Raw genomic sequence first — 17444 nt, 5'->3', positions numbered from 1 at the left:
GGGAGATGGGAGCTCAGCATAAAGCGGGTAAGCAAAGAACACGTAAACCGATGTCAGATGACCCGTAACGTCAAACCTGATCCCGAGGGAAATTCCCACTGCTGGAAGGAAGAATGTTACCCGAGGAAAAGTTTATCTTCTGACTTCAGGATCTGCCCTGGAGCAAAGATGCCGATGCCGCTACTTCTACCAGAACATTCGGCACCCCTGATCAAAACCGGCACGTACTTGGGGGGAAGCAGTTTTATCATTCACCAAGTGAAAAGTGTTCTTTCTCAAGCTATTACTGTTGCCAAATGAAAATACAGGTTCTTTGCCGGGGCGGTTTAATACATTCGTTTCCGGCCCTTTTGGCACCTGCTGTTTCAAAAGGAGGCTACAAGGCAGGTCTGACCTCCCCTGGGACAGCCACAATCCCACTGCCTTTGCTTGCCTGTGAGCGATGCCCCTGGCTTCTGCCACCAGGGGACCAGCTACACTGTGCAAACAGCCGAGTGCTACGGGCTCAGCCTGAGTGGAAGTTTCATCCACTGATTCTACGGGTGCATAAAGCTGCAAATAATTAGCTGTCAGGTGCTTACACCTACTTAGTCCTTAATGGCAGCACAGCAGCAGAATATATTCCAGCATTTTGTGGGCAGAAAAGTAGTACCTGAACAGATCAATGCAAGGTGAAAACTGCTGGGTTTTTTTTCACCTATGTGATACCTAAAAACCTTCACATAAAGAGTAAAATCTTAGCAGGCTAACTCAGGTAGCTTTTCAAAGGCATGCAAGACTCACAGTAAAAAAAAATAAATCAGACAGGGATATGAAAAAAATTCTTTTTGAGGCACAAGTATTAAACTGTACACCACAGTAACTTTTAAATGTCATATTTAAAAACTATATTTGTATATATATTATGCAGTCATATTACAAAAAAATATCATTAAAAGATATATTTAATGCCTTGATTCACAGTAAGAACTCTTATAAGCTGAGTATTCTTATCTATGCCCCCACAATTTCACTTATCAGCTTTCTCTGCACAAATGTAGACGTCAGTGAACTGACTTGAATACAGCAATCCATCCAGCAAAACAGGTTTCAGAGTAATCCATCCACAGAGCTGAATAAAAAAGAAAAACTTAAAAAGCAGCCACCATACTACTACGAAAAAAATATTTACTTCATAACAGCTAGAAGGTAAATTCACTACCAAACTGCAAAATGAAATAGCTACTCTTTCTGCTGCACCTGAATAGTCATTTTTGTTTCTCTGTAGATAATCCAACCTGAACCATACCTGGAACAACCTGGAGAGATCAGATTTTATTTATTAAAAATGAGTGTTACATATTTTAAGGGTTCAGACATATATTCACGGAATGTTTAAAAAAGACAAGATCAGTATGTTGAGTCCAGAAATAAAAGTTGGACACTATCAATCTGTATGTTATGAAATAATAGTAGTTCTCACAATCATCTTCTTATGTATTCAGTGTTTTGCTCCATATCCGAATCTGATGAGTCACTTTCATCAGAAGAATGACAGGAATTTTGCCATTCCTGAGAGTCATTATGACAGTTTGGTTTCTGCATGTTTTCTGTGTCATCCAGATTTGCTTCAAAAGCACGAGCACATTGCCAGTCAACTGCATCTTCTTGGGAAGAAAGAAGAGCTGCAGAACTATCCACGTTCTCTTCAGAGGCTCCCAACAGCACAGTTTTTAAGTCAATGGTAAAGCAAGGACTCTCTCTTTGCCTAGAAGAATAGTTACTATTTACCTTAGAGAAAGGATTAAGTAACTCACTACTTGTGTCTTTGTCTTCTTCAACGTCCATCTCATTGTTTTCAAAATCTTCTGGGTTAGCATCTGGATTTTCACTTGCCTGGCTGCTGCTGTCATCACATGTACTATCTGTAGAGTACGGCACAAATACATTCGATGTGTCAGAGAAATGAGGTACTCTACTTAAAATATCCCGCCTTGTATAGTCATGATTATTTATGGCATTGCTTTCACTGTCATCACTGTCATCTTCATCACTGACACCACCACTAGATTCATTTGCCTTTTTCTTCATCTCTTTGTAGATGATCTCTACAGAGGCTATTTTTTCAGATTCAAACGTCCAAGGTGAATAGGTTAATGTCCTTATGAACACCTAAAAGAGCAAAGTGAATTAAAACAAACAAAAAAATCAGCCAAATTTGCACACACGCAAAAGAAAATATGAAAAAAGTACCCCCAGTCATGAGCTTGCCAAACAAACAAATCCTTCTATGCTGCTTCTGTGCTTCTATGCTTTTTCTGCAGAGTTTAGGGCATCTAGGATTGTTCCCTCTTCTCTGTTCCTGTAAACGTGACAGCCTTCACTATAAATCAAGGCACACAGCACAGGAGAGCCTCAAAGAAATGACACTACTGCCAAGCAGTGTCAGGTACTAAATGTTTTAATTGTAATTTTTGGTATCTTTCTAAGACTAAAAGCTCATTTTAGAAATACAGTTTAAACCTGAGGTGAGTCTTGCAACTCTCTATTACCTCTTGCTGTTACCCTGCAAAAGAGAAGCCTTATAGGATGATCAATTTTAATGTCCTTTAGAAATGTACCACTTGAAGCAAGTCACTTTCTCAGCTTTACTCTACGCTATATTTACAGCATTGGGGGAAAATGCTGACAAAAAACCCCCAACAACTAACCTTAGACACTACTTGGCAAAGTCGTGTTCAGCAGTGTTAGGGATATGAAGGTAATGACATAGTAAAGGACAGAAACATGAGGAAAAAAGTCTTAGGAAAAGTTGATACCAATCTGCTCTGGATATGTTTGTAGAAAATGTAAAATATTTATGCTGAAAACCCAATAGGGTTAAAGTTTTCTTCCAGAGCTATATTGTTTCTTTTATCTTCCTTTGCTTTTTGTTTTCATCCAACTCCAATATTCAGGTAGATCATGACAGCCTGGTTCAAGAGTTAGTTTCTAAGATACTATGCCAGCTCTAGATTCTGGCAGAGTTATCTTGCATATGAATATCCTTTTTCTCCTACTAAGTGTTCTACTATCAGGCATCGTTTTCACTAATGCCAATTTATAACAGAGTACAGTAATAAATCATTACTGAGACCGGAGAAGGAAGATGGACATTAGGCTGCCCAGAGAAGGGATCCTGCACTTGCTAGTAACAGTTTGGAACTAACAGCTAGGATACTTTTCTGGCAGAGACGTATCTCCATGTAAGTGAATCCCAACCTATGGTATGAGACACCTGTGAAACTGGAAGGCTGAGGACCTGCAAGGTATGTCTGATTTCAGTAAATAGGATTTTTCCTTTGACTGAGAAGCTACTGTTGACATTACAAAGTAGAGTCAGGTTTCCTGAGAAACAAATATGCTTTAAAAACTGCTTCCTCAAAGCAGTATTTCATCTCTATGAAGGCCTTTGAAGATCCTTTGTCTCCTTGTTGAGGTGAATTGAGAGTAAGCTCTCATTTACTGTATGTGAGATCATTTCCAACAACCATTCAGATCTTGCTTTTACCAGACTGCTGAACTTTTTACTTTTAGCACTTCTCATATGCTGTTCTTGACTCCTTTGCATAGCTTTAAGAAAAAAAAAATAAAGTCAGTCTTGGAGCACTAACAGTGACTCTTCTCCAGATGTGCCTAAATAACTGGCCCATCTTTTGGTGATAATGAGACCAAAGCTTCCAGCTCCAGGCCATTTTTATGTATCACTACAGAAAAAATATGCCCATACCCAACTAGGTCTTAAAGCTACCTTTTGTCTTTTCAGCTTACTTTCCTATGGAAACATCATAAAGAAAAGACCTTGAAGGCAAGTTTAAGATACTTGCTTTCAGTTGTAGAATCTCTCAAAATTTCTTTAAACTCCAGCAATCAGGGACCTGACTAAACTACCCTCAAATCTTCAGGGAATGCTCTGATTTTTGGTGTGATAAATGGAAAAATATTATAGGGGTAATTGGTTTTGTTCTTAGAGTACAATGCTGTAGGATCAAGTAACAGAGGCAAAATGTGCCAGAAATTGCTTTGCTAAGGAGCAATGGATACACATTGCTCCTGAATGTTTTCAGAGTGTCCTTCTCGGTGGAGAACAGGTCTTTTCCCTATGTACTTCACCTAAAAACTGGAATAGGCCTTTTGTTTTGGAGTTATTGCCCTAGCTCAGAGAGTAGGAGAAATTTGTCTGCTGCAAGAAGGATTTACATATAAGGTAATTTTCAAAGGGCAAGAGGTTAACTGTCTTACCCTGGGTGCTCTGCTGTAGGACCTAGCCTGCTTCTGTGTACCATAAAGAATTAATTTAAAAGTTACTTTGCGGGAAACTTCTCCCCTTCACTACTGCTTACCCCCTCTAACTTCACAGAATCATAGAACAGCCCAGGCTGGAAAGGAACTTGAAAGACCATTTATGGTCCAGCCTTTCATGGAGAGGGAGCCTAGATGATATCAGCTAGCACCCTGTCCAACTGCATATTGAAAACGTCCACTGATGGGGACTCTACCACAGCCCCGGGGAGGTTGTTCCAGTGATTGGTTGTTCTCACTGCAAAAAAATCTCTTTCTTATATCAAGATGAAACCTCTCATGGTGCACCTTGTGCCCATTGTCCCTTGTTTTGAGAGCTTCTGTCCTGTTTGTAGCTGCTTTTTAAGTACTGGAATACTGTAATGAAGTACCCCCTGAGCCTTCTCTTCTCCACGGAGAAAAGACCTAACTCCTTCAGTCCTTCCTCACAGGCCAGGTTCTCCAGCCTTTTGCTCATCTTCCTGGCCCTTCTCTGGACCCTCTCCAGTCTGTCCACATCTTTCTTGGGCTGTGGGGATGAGAACTGGATACTACATTCCAGGTACAGCCTGACAACCACTGAGTAAGGTGGGATGATCACATCTCTATCTCTGTTAGTAACTTGTCACAGAAGTAGCAAGAAATTGTTTTGAAAAGACTGTTCCACAGAACAGACAAGATTTAGCAGCCTATAGACTATCTTTGATATAAGTAAACTGCAAGTTAAAACATATGTACTTGCATAACTTGTACCTAACGCACAGGTTAGAAATTTCAGATAGTAAACTTCCTCCTTCCAAGCAGGAAGCTTAAATATGAGAATTATTACATACCAAGGCACGTGGAAGTGCTTCTGTTTGAAGAATATAACCTCCTGCATGCAAACACTTCAGGACACCAGCTAACATCAGTGAAACACACATAGCACCTGCGACTGCAGCTGTATGATAATCTGCAACTGAAAAAACCCGGCCAAATAAACATACATGAATGAAGTTTCCAATGACCACATTTCATATTTCACATTCAGAATAGCTATTTAGAATCACAGAATAATCTTGGCTAGTAGGGACCTCTGGAGGTCATCTGGTCCAAAGTCAAAACAAGACCAGATCTCAAATTAGATTCAGGAAATAAAGAAGAAATTACACCATCTTTGATAACTATTTATGCAGTTAGTGGAGATTTATATGGCTCACAGGAATAACATAGATCTATAGCCCCAAAGTGGATGGGTTTTTATATTTCACATAAATCCCCACAACATTTATCACACAGAAGGTACTTTTTCTCTTACTATTTTTAGGACTGATTTGCAAATCTTCCTAGATAAAAACACTCCACTTGCACATAATCAAGTCAGATGATCCATTCTTGCACCACAGCACAGTTACCTGGTTCAGCTACAGAGTCCGCAGTTACACATTTCCAGGCTGATGGGATGGAATGTTTGTTTATAGATGCAGTGATCATAACAGACACACAGTAATTTCTATTTGGATACAATTCTTCAATGACAGTATTAAAAATTTCTTCAGTGGTTTCCTCCTGCGGCCTCTGCCATAAAAGACAATGTTTTAAAGTTAGGTATTTGCCTAAAAAGAGATCCCCAGCCACTGATAAAATGTTATAGCTATTTCAGAGAAATGCAGTAGCATGCAAAACCGCAAAAACTGGCACAGTAACTCAGCAGTTTACCTAGACAGCTGCTTCATCTCTAGTTCTAGCTGATATCAAGATGCCTACCTTATGCCTGTTTGTGAAATATTGTGTTATGAAAGATAAATTGTCTGCTCTCTCCAACTGTTGATCACAGTATGTCCCCTTGAAGTAGCCTCACACAGATTCTACAGATTTGAAACTGCAAGTGATATTCTGATTCAGAAATCAGGGGAAAAATATCCACAGCAGGCAAGCTGAGGTCCTTCTGTGACTGCCAGCAGAATGAGTTACTCCGATTAAATCCCCAACAGGTACCTGTCTGACCTGCTGTTTAAAACTTCCAGCGCACACACCTGCTAGCAGTTTCTGCTAAACTGTCTTTCCCTTGTCCTCCCAGAGAATAATCACTTGAGCCAGTGCCCCGTGCTTTACTTCAGGTAAGGATATGGGACAACTAGTATTTTTCTTCTAGGCCTGTTACTCTGCAGTAAAAGTAAGCTAAGATTACATTGGCCATTCTCTTTGTTTTTTTCTAAGTATCTTCCATTCACATATTTTCTTCTGTGAATCTGCTAACCATCAGAGCCATTTTATGCTTTCTGTATTTCTCCCCTAAAGCACTAATAAACTAAAAAGTTCTTTACCTTATGCTCTCCATCAGGTGTTTTTAGTGTTATAACATAATAAAGGCTTTTATATATATCAATTAAAGACAGGAGCTTTCCATTTTCTCTGTAGTAAGAGGTTGGCAGCTTTATGGTAACATTTATGCAGTTGAGACAGGAACTGATATTAATTTCTGGTGGTCCCAGGAATGCTATTGAAAAAAAGATTAAAAAAAGTTGGAAAAAAATATACATTATGTATTCAGCACCAATTCTGTTTCCCTGACAGCTATATACCTGACTAAGATTCCAAAGTACGTCACTGTTGTAAAGCCACAAGGCCTTGCAATATTTAAGTTCCCTAGTAAAACGATCTTTTCCCGCGTGACTAGATTTTAAAAACAGAAAGCAGGGAAGGTGAGGGAAGAAGATGAAAGGTGACAGAGGCTTTGCTTTGGATCCACAGATATGTGAGCTTTTTATCTATTTGAGAGGAAAGCGGAAGTTAATGTATAGGAAAAACTGATTACTTTCTTGCTCATCATCATCTTCTAGTCACTGTCTGGAAGGAATCTTTGTAAAGTTCAGTGGTATATAGCCCTGCACATACTCACACTGGTTGCAAGGAAGGCTACAGGTCTAAACTTGACAGCTGAGCTTCAAGACTTACTGACAGTGCAATAGAGGACCTAGCAAAACATAGTTATACTTCTGTGAGACTTCCACTGAGTTCAGAGCAATCTCTCAGGCTTAGATCCTCACAACATGTATATGTTGGAAGAGCTATGCACACTAATTGCCTCCTCTCTCCAAAACTACACATCCAGCAAGATCAGAGGAACTTCTATAGTGAATCAAGCCTAAGATATTCTTTCCTCCAACACAGGAAAGAAGTAGGAATGCTAGAAAATGGTGTGAAAACAAACTATCCACATAATCCTCCACTGCTGCATAGTATGTGGGGGGAAAAAACCCCATGAAAACAGAGTTTGCATTTCACTTTTGTCTTTTCCAGAAGCGCGAACATTTTGATCAAGGTGGACACTGGTTTGCCAACCTCTGCAAAATTCAAAGAAGCAATACACATTTGCTATCTACTTCTGTTCCTGATACAGAGTAGAAAATAGTAAAAAAAGTTGCTATACTTAGAACAAATGTGAGCCTTCATCTACTCTCAAACAGGAAAGCATGCCCTAGTGAAATGGTTGCACACCTACTCCTTTCTCATCTTTTAAGTTACAAATAAAGATTAGCTTAAATCTGGTTACAGTCAAATGTGGTTGTTCTCCTGACTCTGTTACGAAGCTTTTCTGTCTTTGCTTATATCCATTTGTCAAGAGGAGTGAGATTCCACTGTAGGTATTTGACATCAACTACAGCCAGCAGGAAAATCTCTCAGAATATTTATTCTTTGATATTCAGGCACAGTAAAACAAGAAACTATAGGGTTCATCTAAGTCCTGTACCCTGGAAAACAACACTTCACTCAACTGATTATGGTTTAAACTAGAGAACTACTAGCAAAGCATCCAATTTCAAGTACAAGTTGCCAGTGATGGACAATCATTCAGAGCACCTGACAGCTTGTTCCAGCAGTCAATTCAAAACATGCCTCTTGTTCCTTGCTAAAATTTATCAAGCTTCAGCTTCCAGTCAGGGCACGCTGTTATGCTGTGTTTACAAGACTGAAGAAGCCTGCCATCACATTAACTAGTGGTCAATGCATCTTCTTATCCTTCTGCTTATTTAAAATAAGTCTGAAAGACTGAAGGCCTCCACCTCAGATGGGTATTCTCATATTCTTCAGTTATCCTTGTGGCTATTCTCCCCATCTCTTCCAATTTTTCATCATGTCTGAGAGTATAAGTGGACACAGCAGCAGCTACCTCTGCACTGAATTCAGAGGTAACATGACTTGTTTCTCCTCCACAGTCCTCCAGTTGTTCCTCAGTCTTGGTCTCTGTTACTTCAAAACTGAGTATTAAGCAGAACTAAGGATGAAGCCACCTCTAGCATTAGAGTATGTTGCAGCTAATAAGCATCTTCTTTCAGAAGGAAAGGGAAAAGAGCAGGCTGATGAACAACAAGTAAATCTCTTCCCCTAGACCTAGTGCAGATATAGGACTTCTTTAACTCTTAACACTGATTAACTGAAGTCATAAAAGCAATATGTTTTTTCTTTAATTTATGTACCTTGTGCGCATCAGAGATTTTTATTTTGTGCTTGTCAATGCTTGACACAATGCTATTTCCTGTATATTTTATATATATACATATGATTTCAAAACCAGAGCCTTGTCCATTTATCATAATTATTGTAGCCATTAATTTTAGAAAGCTATCTATATATTCTAGGTCTTGTAACTGACACATGACAGATTATATACAAATTCATATTGTCTTAAAGTGTTAAGCTACTGATCAAGTTAGTTTGGAGTGTCTTACTATAAAGCTAGCAGAATATCATTTATACATCAGCTACAAATGAACTACTAAAATGAGCAAATGCAGACAGAGAACTTACTATCAGTAAGTGGCGCAAAATGAAGTAGAGAAGAATTGAAAACTTCAGTTCCTATGATGCTCTCAACCAATGCAGAATACTGAGTAAAAGTCTCTTTAAAATCATCTGTCAGATTACAGGAGAGTTGCGTAATATCTGAACACTGTTTAGCAATCTTCCAGTTCCTGTAAATCAAACCAAGTTAAAAACAAAGATCAAAATAATCTGGATTCTCTGATAAAAGAAAGCACGGAGGGAGACATTTCCAAGTGGAAAAACAGACAAAGCAGGTCGAAGGAGGTGATTCTCCCCCTCTACTCTGTTCTCATGAGACCCCACCTGGAGTACTGTATTCAGCTCTGTGGCCCTCAACACAGGAAGGACATGGACCTGTTGGAGCAAGTCCAGAGGAGGGCTGTAGGGTACTAAAATAAGTTGACCTTATAGAGAAGCAAGGCTGAATTGACAAAGCTGTTAGTGTACAGATAAATGGCCACATTAGGCAGTGAAATCGCAAGTGCATGAACAGCTCACAACAAACAACTGCTTTGCTACACATAGACAAACTCCCAGGTGCTTGCTGCATGCAGGCACATTCCAGGGCAGAACCTGGGTAGATAAGCGTTTGTATGTAACTAACACTTATGTATGCAAAAACAATCTCACTTCTTCACTGACTTAGGGTCCATACCTTCATACGCCACAGAGGGCCACAAAGATGATCAGAGGGCTGGAGCACCTCTCCTACAGAGAGGCTCAGAGGGTCGGGGTTGTCCAGCCCAGAGAAGAGAAGACTCCAGAGAGACCTTACAGCAGCCTTCCAGTGCCCAAAGGGGGCCTACAGGAAAGCTGGAGAGGGACTTTTTACCAGGGTGTGTAGTGACAGGACAAGAGCTTTAAGCTGAAATAGGATAGATTTAGATTAAGTATTAGGAAGAAATTCTTTACTGTGAGGGTGGTGAGGCACTGGCACAGGTCGCCCAGAGAAGCTGTGGATGCCCCATCCCTGGAAGTGTTCAAGGCCAGGCTGGATGGGGCTTTCAGCAACCTGGTCTAGTAGAAGGTGCCCATGTCTATGGCAGGGGGTTGGGTCTAGATGATCACTGAAGTTCCTTCCAACCCAAACCATTCTATGATTCTAAACCAAGAAACCCCCAGTATTTTGAGTCATTAAACATTACAAGTGAAGCTTGTATCTATAAGACTTGCCTGCGGTCAGTATACAGCACACGATAGTATGTTGGAAGAGCTGGATCACTTTTTGCCTGCCAGGACAAAATATGCTGAAAATTGGATGATTCCATTTGTAGGTTGTGAGGTGGCCCTCCCAGAAATCTTTCTAGAAAGGTGAAAAAAAAAACAACAAAACACAACCCACAATCAAGAACAAAAAACCCGCTAATATGAATGGCAAACAAATGTGAGATTGCAACAATTCTAATAAATAAACCCCATTAGAGGAGCCTAATACTTGCCTCAAAATAAAGCAACCACAGAGCAGAGTTCAAGCACAATAGAAACAACAATGCAAAGGACTGTCCTCCTGTATCATATTTCAATTAAGTTCTTGAAACAGCATGAAGTTTTAAAATGATGCTTGGTGAGAATATGCAAGTATTTTGAGCTGTGTTAGGAGAAGCATTTGAAAGACAATAAAAACTCTTACCAGACAAGCTGCAACAAGCTGCAGACAGAATGATGATGTACACTGGAAAATGAAACTATGTATTAATGCATTTGTATGTCTACAATATCTGACTATTAGCAATATTAATCTGCAACAATTAGAGACAATACTCAGTGTTCCCTCAGTGGAACTGTTTCTTCCTTTCACATCATCTTCCTACTTTCCTCTACCCTTCCCTCCTTCCCCAGAGTATGGGATGTCCCCTTCCAGCCTCTGTCATTAATCCGACGCTCCCAGGGGCTAGTTCTTTGATAACTACACTGTGGTGCAGGCTTATGCTGATCTCTGCCAGATGAGGTTCGAGACTCAGTGTGAAAAAACGTACTTTAGATGTTCTTAGCAACTATTGTCTTAGAGGATTCTGACTATTTCAGGTAGCTCACTCTGTCTATTAAACACCACTTTAAGTCACAACAAGAAACTTAAAACTGGTTTGGGAATATATACTATTACTGCTTGAAGTACATTACTGATCTTCACAGATGTCCTTCTTTGCTAAATGTGGGGAGTCCTCAAGGCTGTAGTTGTTGGTGTATTACTCATTGTCTTCAGTCAGCTAACTCCTGTAACTCCCCATTTCAGGCTCTGTTTAGTAACTCCCTGTCTATTTTGTGTCCTGTTTCTGTAACATTTCCCTGTGAGTGCTTACAGCATTCTATTCCCTGCTTGCAAAAGAAAACAAAACAGAACAACAACAGGTACTGCAACACTTCTGTTACAGGGTATGGTTAAGGCCATATTCAGCCTGTCAGTCGGGCCTACTGTCCAAGTAATTTCTGGAACCCAGCCTTCTTGCAGATCCTGATGTTCTAGAGGTCCCCCCATGTTCTTGCATAACCTTTGTTAAGAGACTGCCATCCAGATTCTCATTGTACCCAGAATTCTTTTGCTTAACCAACCCAGTCTTGCATCATTCATCTTTTCAGCACGGGGCATCAATAACATTCCTGAAATTCTTTTTTCTGACCCTTCTGATTTTTTTCAAGATCCTTCATCTCCCTTCTGCTTTCTGACTGCAACAAATACAAACTTCCTGTCCTCATTTCAAAGGCATTTTGTGGTCTGTCCTGCTGAGGAAATGCCGACTCCCATATTCAGTTGGCCAAAGAAGTTTAGTTTAATTTCAGACATGCATATTTTTTTCCTCATGCTTTAGACAAACTCCATGGAAATATCTGCAAAATTACTTCAATATTTTCCCTAAAACTGTTCTCCATGAACTCGTTTTGTCTTGACACCTAAACCTTCTACCCTGAAATATGACAATACCCAAAACACTGCTGGCCTGCTACCTCTGTTGAACTGTGTTGATTACTACTGCCTTAAGATTTTGTTTTATTCTCCTCATCTCAATTAGAATGATAACTTCCGTAGCACAGGTCTTTGACTTTACATTTGCACAGCAACGAACACAGTAGCACTCTGGTCCACAACTGAGGTTCTCAAGTGCCACGCTATGACAAATAAGGTAACAGAACTGCTTGATGTCTCAACAAGATATATCACTAAGAATGACTGTGAAAAGACAAAGAAATCTGGGACATACCTCATAAAAAATTAAAACAATCCTTATGGAGATTTTAAAATAATGGATAGGACAGGACTCTCACAGAACAGCTGAGGTTGAAAGGGACCTCTGGAGGTCATCTGGTCCAACCCCCGACTATGTAAAACATAGTATAGAATACATATTCCTGGTAAAGCAGAGGGAATTCAGAATAGTAGTGAGTCAGTGGGGACTGTCCTGTCCCAGACACACTTGGAGAATTTCCTAATGCAATTACTTATGATCCTTGTCTGCTTTTGCAGACAGCACTGGAAAAGAAAAAATTTTCTACTCAATTAATTAAAGAGATATCTGCACAGAATCTTTATGGCTGCAGAGAAGTGCCTTAAAAATTGCTCTTTAATTAGCAGTGCGCACACACAGAAGTGCACACAAATACACTTGGGCACCCAAGTTTGCTGAAATCATTTGGGATGGATATTTAGCCAAGTATCTCTTATAACTCTGGCTCTTTGGACTTCTGTCTCACAAATATTAAACTATGCTCCCAGCACCCCTTCTGAAATTAGATGCAAAGAGATTAAGCAGCTCACTTGGGTTTTGCACATGCAGCAAATTTATATTTCCACAAGACAGAAAATTCATCTTTCTCAAGCTTCATTTTGCCATTCAAACCACAGACATCCTCTCTTGCACATCTTCCTTTTGCACTTGTCCTTCTATGTTACGACTGAATAATAAACAACCCCTCAGAGAAGTGCAGTTACAAGTAGAACAAATAATTTGTAACAGATCACCTATCTGGAAAAAACATCCAGTGAATATGAACAACAAAGCGATACTTTAACAGTTATTGCTCAACTGAACACAAGCTCACATTTGTAATTGTCTGTGGCAGGAATTTTCCCTTCTCCCAATACACACACAGCCCTTAGCACGTTAAAGGGTATTCCCATCACAGAAACAGTGTCAGTGCACAGACTCCAGTAATGACATGCTTCCTTGGAGCAAACCCTTCGGATTAGGGGATGCAGTCTTTTGCCATTATCTCTTATGCCACCCACCTCACGTGTCAGATGTCTTGCTGATATATTTCCTGTTGACATTAATGTTTTTTTGTTCTGTATATATTTGTGATTTTCAAATGCCTCTCCAAATTCCTTTCATCTAGAGTTCAAACTGCCTCAGAACTTTGTTTCAACGAATGTGTTTAGCAAAGATAGCTGGAGAGCTGCAAAATTTTGTACCTTGCACTCTCACGTGAGAGGCACAGACAAGGAAAAAAATTATCTTAGACGAAATAACTGGAAAAATCAAGACTGGAGAAATAAAGACAGTCTGTAAACTGAATGGGGAATCTTCTTTGCTGTCTTATCTTTTTTAGAGAATTAAATGACCTTATCAAAACAAGTTGTCACTACAACTACTACTCAGCCAACAAACTATGTTTGTTGTGCCTGCTAATCCAGAAACTAAGAAATCCTGAAAAAAAAAAATCAGAATTATAAAAAAAATAAAAGCCAACACATCCAACTAAGAGTTCACTGGACATTTAGAGAGGCAGAATGCAGTATGCTGTTTCAAAGCATTTCTTTCTTACGGGAAGATCATGGTTTATGTATAGAATGGAGTACGTAGAATCTAATACCCTAGATTCCTGAATCTGTGAATTACTCCAGGCAGGGTTCTGTAATAAGATGATGGTATCTTACTTCAGTAACCCAGGAGGAGCGTTAGTGCAAAATTAGCTCTTGCAATATAAAAGGTACAGGCTACTTACCAAGCTGATAAAAATGCATTGGTACATCCATCAGTGTTTCCACAGTGATTAAGAAATATAAACTACTGATGATAAAATAAACATTTTGCATCTGTACCTGCAAATAAATAATAATAATTTTAAAATCACATTCAGCAAATCATCTTAGTACATCACTTGCAAGTAAAACGAGGTCTATGTACAAAGAGTTATTTTAACCTCTTCAGTGTTTTTGGGGAGGCAATGGTACTGAAACAGTTACTGTTATCAGGGGTGGGGTGGGGCAAGGATCCTCAGATTAGACAGGCAATTTTATTACAATAGCACTTTCCATTTTTCTCACGGAAAGGGTTCTTAACATTTCAAATAAACACAGAAAGTGTTGTATGGTTATTTGTATTACTTTTGCATGAAGGTAGTCCCTGAAAATTCTACACCATTCACTCCAACTTATTAAATACAATGAAAATAAACATTGCTTGGCTTTATTTGAAATATTACAAGAACTCACCACTGTTGTAAAAAATGTTTCCAAAAAGAGGGTAGATCAAGAGGAAGGTTAGGAAAAAAAACCCAATTATAGAATTAGTAATTATAAAGAAGTTATGAGGTTTATATTACAATTTTTTAAATACATAAGGCCTATTAAAATATTCCCTCTCCTCCACGTTATTATTTTACTTTACTTATTATCCTCATAGCATTAATATTTGCAGGATCTGGTTTTGAATTATAGGCATAATACTAAGAAAAATCTATGCATCTACAGACAGCTAGGCAAGGGTATAACTATTTCCAAGGAATCTTCTACTCAGGTTTAATGCCAATAAATTGTTTTATAATTTTAAGTGATTTTAAAATACAATGTAAATTATTTTCTCTGCAAAACGAACAGCTTAAAAATTAAAATCATGACAAAAAGTGCTATGGTCAAACTTAACACAGTAAAAACAGATGAATTTTTAAAAAAACTCAAACCTATCTGAGATGCCAATCTTCCTCTGCTCAAACTATATGAAGTTATTGGATAAAAGTTGAGAACCTGTATCAGTGCAACTTATAATCATTCTACAGACAAAGAGAATGTTCTTTTCATTTCAGTTTCGTTCATTTTATTGATTCATTCAAGCATGAGGAATATTTAGGGCATATAAAATACTGGTCTTCCAAGATAAGATTTACTAATTACAAAATCTTTAAGGTTATCACTGCTATCAGCAGACTAGAAAGCAATGAAATCACACATATGTATCAAGTCCATGTAGTTTTGGTGCTGGCAAATGTGACAAAATAATTTGACTTTCTCATTCAGCTCAAACTTACAGCTTACACAAGCAGGGGAAAAAAAAGGTATCTTTCTACTCAACAAGGTTACCAGCTCTGTTCAGAAGTGACAGATAACAATGTTACTTTCACAGTCACTTCAAAGTTACACCTGCAGGATCTGATTTTTCAGGTTGTTCCAAATTTTCTCTTACAGGGAAAACTTTGAGGATCCTGAATTCATTTAGCAAAATATTTCTTTTATGCCTTCATCCTTGCAATTAGTTACAAGACATGTTCAAAGCACTCCATATGTAGTATTAGGCAATACATTTACTTGCATACTTTCGATCCCTGCTGTACATGCTGTCACGAATAAGAACTATGCCACTCTTGGAATCTGAAGTGGCTAATGTGTGGCTCTGTAGGCTGAACACCACATATGTGTTACATGATGCATATTCAAAGCCAAGTTATGTTTTTCTTACATATTCTAAGGTGCTAAATACATGACAAAACAGGTTCATCTCAGAGTTTGCACAGTTGTCTAAATCCGGATGTGTTCTGCAGATCTATCAATGCCAGTGAAGCTCTGGGGGAAATTCCAGGGGAAAACTATTTCTGTCAGAATTCTGATTAGCTTTTGTTACTCGCCCTCTTCAGAGCTTCAGCAATTCCTGGAAAGAAGTCATACAAATCCTAGTGAGTCCAGCCCCCACTCACCTTATCAGCCTGGGCTCACAGTAACTCCCCTGGGAGCTGTGTGAAGCCCCCAGCACTTTCAAAACTCAGCTTCATCTTTCCTCATAGTCTTCGGTAGCAGCCCATTTTTAACTGGAGTTCCGATTGGGTTGTTTTGCATTTGCTTCTCATCAGAAAAAAAGCAGCCTTTGAAGTTTTGGAAGTCACCAGCTTGTATTTCAGAAAAGCTCAGCATCAGTAAAGCAGAAAACACACCCTGTTCTTTGAAACAAGCAGGTGGTGTATTTATTTATAGAAATCTACTTATCAGAACATCGACAGAGAGACAAGACACCACAGGAAATGTTTCAGGCACAGAAGTCAGCAGAAGAATGTTCCAAACCGACGTGGGTAACACAGTGTATGGATCAACTTGTAACGCTATGGGCCTTGCAGGGGTAAGTCGCTTGTACGGAGACCGAACTCATTTAACCCTAATGACCCGAGCCTGTTAACCAGAAGCCCATTTCCCACGCGGCCAGCAGTGCTCCTGCCCGGCAGCCCAGGCCGTGCGCGGAGGAACCACCGTGGGACGGGCAGCATCACACCCAGCACAGCCCCGCGCCGCCTCTGCCGCTCCGGGGGGGCGGGGGGCGCACGACGCGACACCGCCTGCGACAAGCGGCTCTCTCAGTTCACCGCTGTGTTTTCCCTTACAGATTTCTGGCCTTGAGCTACACGATTACCTGCCACCAAAACCTGCTACAAACGCACCTCACCGAGTGTCGCTAGGGTCAGTTTTGCACTGGGTGACACTGCCGGCGGGGCGATCCCAACAACCCGCTGTTTCCATCTGCGGTTCGGCCGGGTTTGCGCCACAACGCGCTGCGGGGACGCGGAATCCGGCCGACAACGGCCTCCACAACGCGCCCGACAAGCGCCAACGGCGATAGGAGACCGTCCTCCAGGAGCCGCCGCCGCCCGCCGCCGGCGCCTCCCCTCCCCGAGGGAGCGGCGGGAGCGCACCGCGGCGGCGGCGCCGGCGCGGGCCTGGCGCCGTTAGGGGCCGGCCCAGCCCTCGCTCCGGCGGCCGTAACGCAACAGCTCCAACGCCCCACGCCGCAGACGGGCACCCCGACCCGCTAAGGCGAAGCGGGGTGACGCCGCCGCCCCAGCCGTACCTCGCAGCAGGCGGCATGCCCGCGGGCTCCGCTCCGCGCCGGACCCCCATGGCTGCCCTGTCGGTCCGAGGGAGACGCACGGGCCGCCGACTCCCAACGGGAAATGGCGGAGTGGGCGCTGCGGCGCGCGGCCGGCCCCGCCCCGGGGTAGGGCAGCGGGGCAGCGCCCGGGGGGCGCCGCTTCACCCGGCGCGGGGCCTGCGCCTGGCCGGCGGCTGCCCGGGCGGGGCGCAGCCCCCCTCCCGCACCCGCGGAAACCGGTTCCCGCCCTTGTTTCGCTTTCTTTTACGCGCCCCC

At 41.1% G+C, this 17444-nt stretch overlaps 1 protein-coding gene and 1 long non-coding RNA gene across 3 annotated transcripts in view; one reads left to right on the top strand and one right to left on the bottom strand.

Annotated features, from left to right (window-relative positions):
* Positions 1-816: 816 nt before the first annotated feature.
* Positions 817-17377, bottom strand: IFNAR2 (interferon alpha and beta receptor subunit 2). 2 transcript variants are annotated; one of them, XM_080374718.1, is made up of 9 exons: positions 17148-17377; positions 14044-14140; positions 10736-10777; positions 10279-10408; positions 9091-9254; positions 6606-6778; positions 5694-5856; positions 5133-5257; positions 817-2151 (listed from the first exon to the last, which is right to left on the bottom strand). In XM_080374718.1, exons 2-9 carry the CDS (start codon positions 14132-14134, stop codon positions 1465-1467), a joined length of 1575 nt encoding a protein of 524 aa, XP_080230844.1. In that variant the 5' UTR covers positions 14135-14140; positions 17148-17377; the 3' UTR covers positions 817-1464. The 2 variants fall into 2 exon arrangements, with proteins under 2 accessions (XP_080230844.1, XP_080230843.1); XM_080374717.1 differs by lacking the exon at positions 17148-17377 and adding an exon at positions 16009-16300.
* The window catches only part of LOC308058655, a 78817-nt gene continuing 78056 nt past the window's right edge, over positions 16684-17444 (top strand). The window contains exon 1 of the long non-coding RNA XR_013925927.1: positions 16684-16759. This is a non-coding gene — a long non-coding RNA (uncharacterized lncRNA). The remainder of the gene's footprint in view (positions 16760-17444) is intronic.

The sequence above is a fragment of the Falco punctatus genome (assembly GCF_963210335.1).
Source record: "Falco punctatus genome assembly, chromosome: 2".
In the NCBI taxonomy this organism is placed as follows: Eukaryota; Metazoa; Chordata; class Aves; order Falconiformes; family Falconidae; genus Falco; species Falco punctatus.
The sequence above is the reverse complement of the archived record's forward strand: the minus strand, read 5'-3'. Positions and strand labels throughout refer to the sequence as shown.

Bases quoted from the DNA above. Each gene is read 5' to 3' on its own strand.
- IFNAR2 (XM_080374718.1), bottom strand. From the start codon at position 14,134: ATGCAAAATGTTTATTTTATCATCAGTAGTTTATATTTCTTAATCACT. The intron at 10,778-14,043 runs GTAAGTAGCCTG...TTCATTTTCCAG, and splicing joins AATGCATTTTTATCAGCTTG to TGTACATCATCATTCTGTCT. The intron at 5,258-5,693 runs GTAACTGTGCTG...GGGTTTTTTCAG, and splicing joins GGACTCTGTAGCTGAACCAG to TTGCAGATTATCATACAGCT.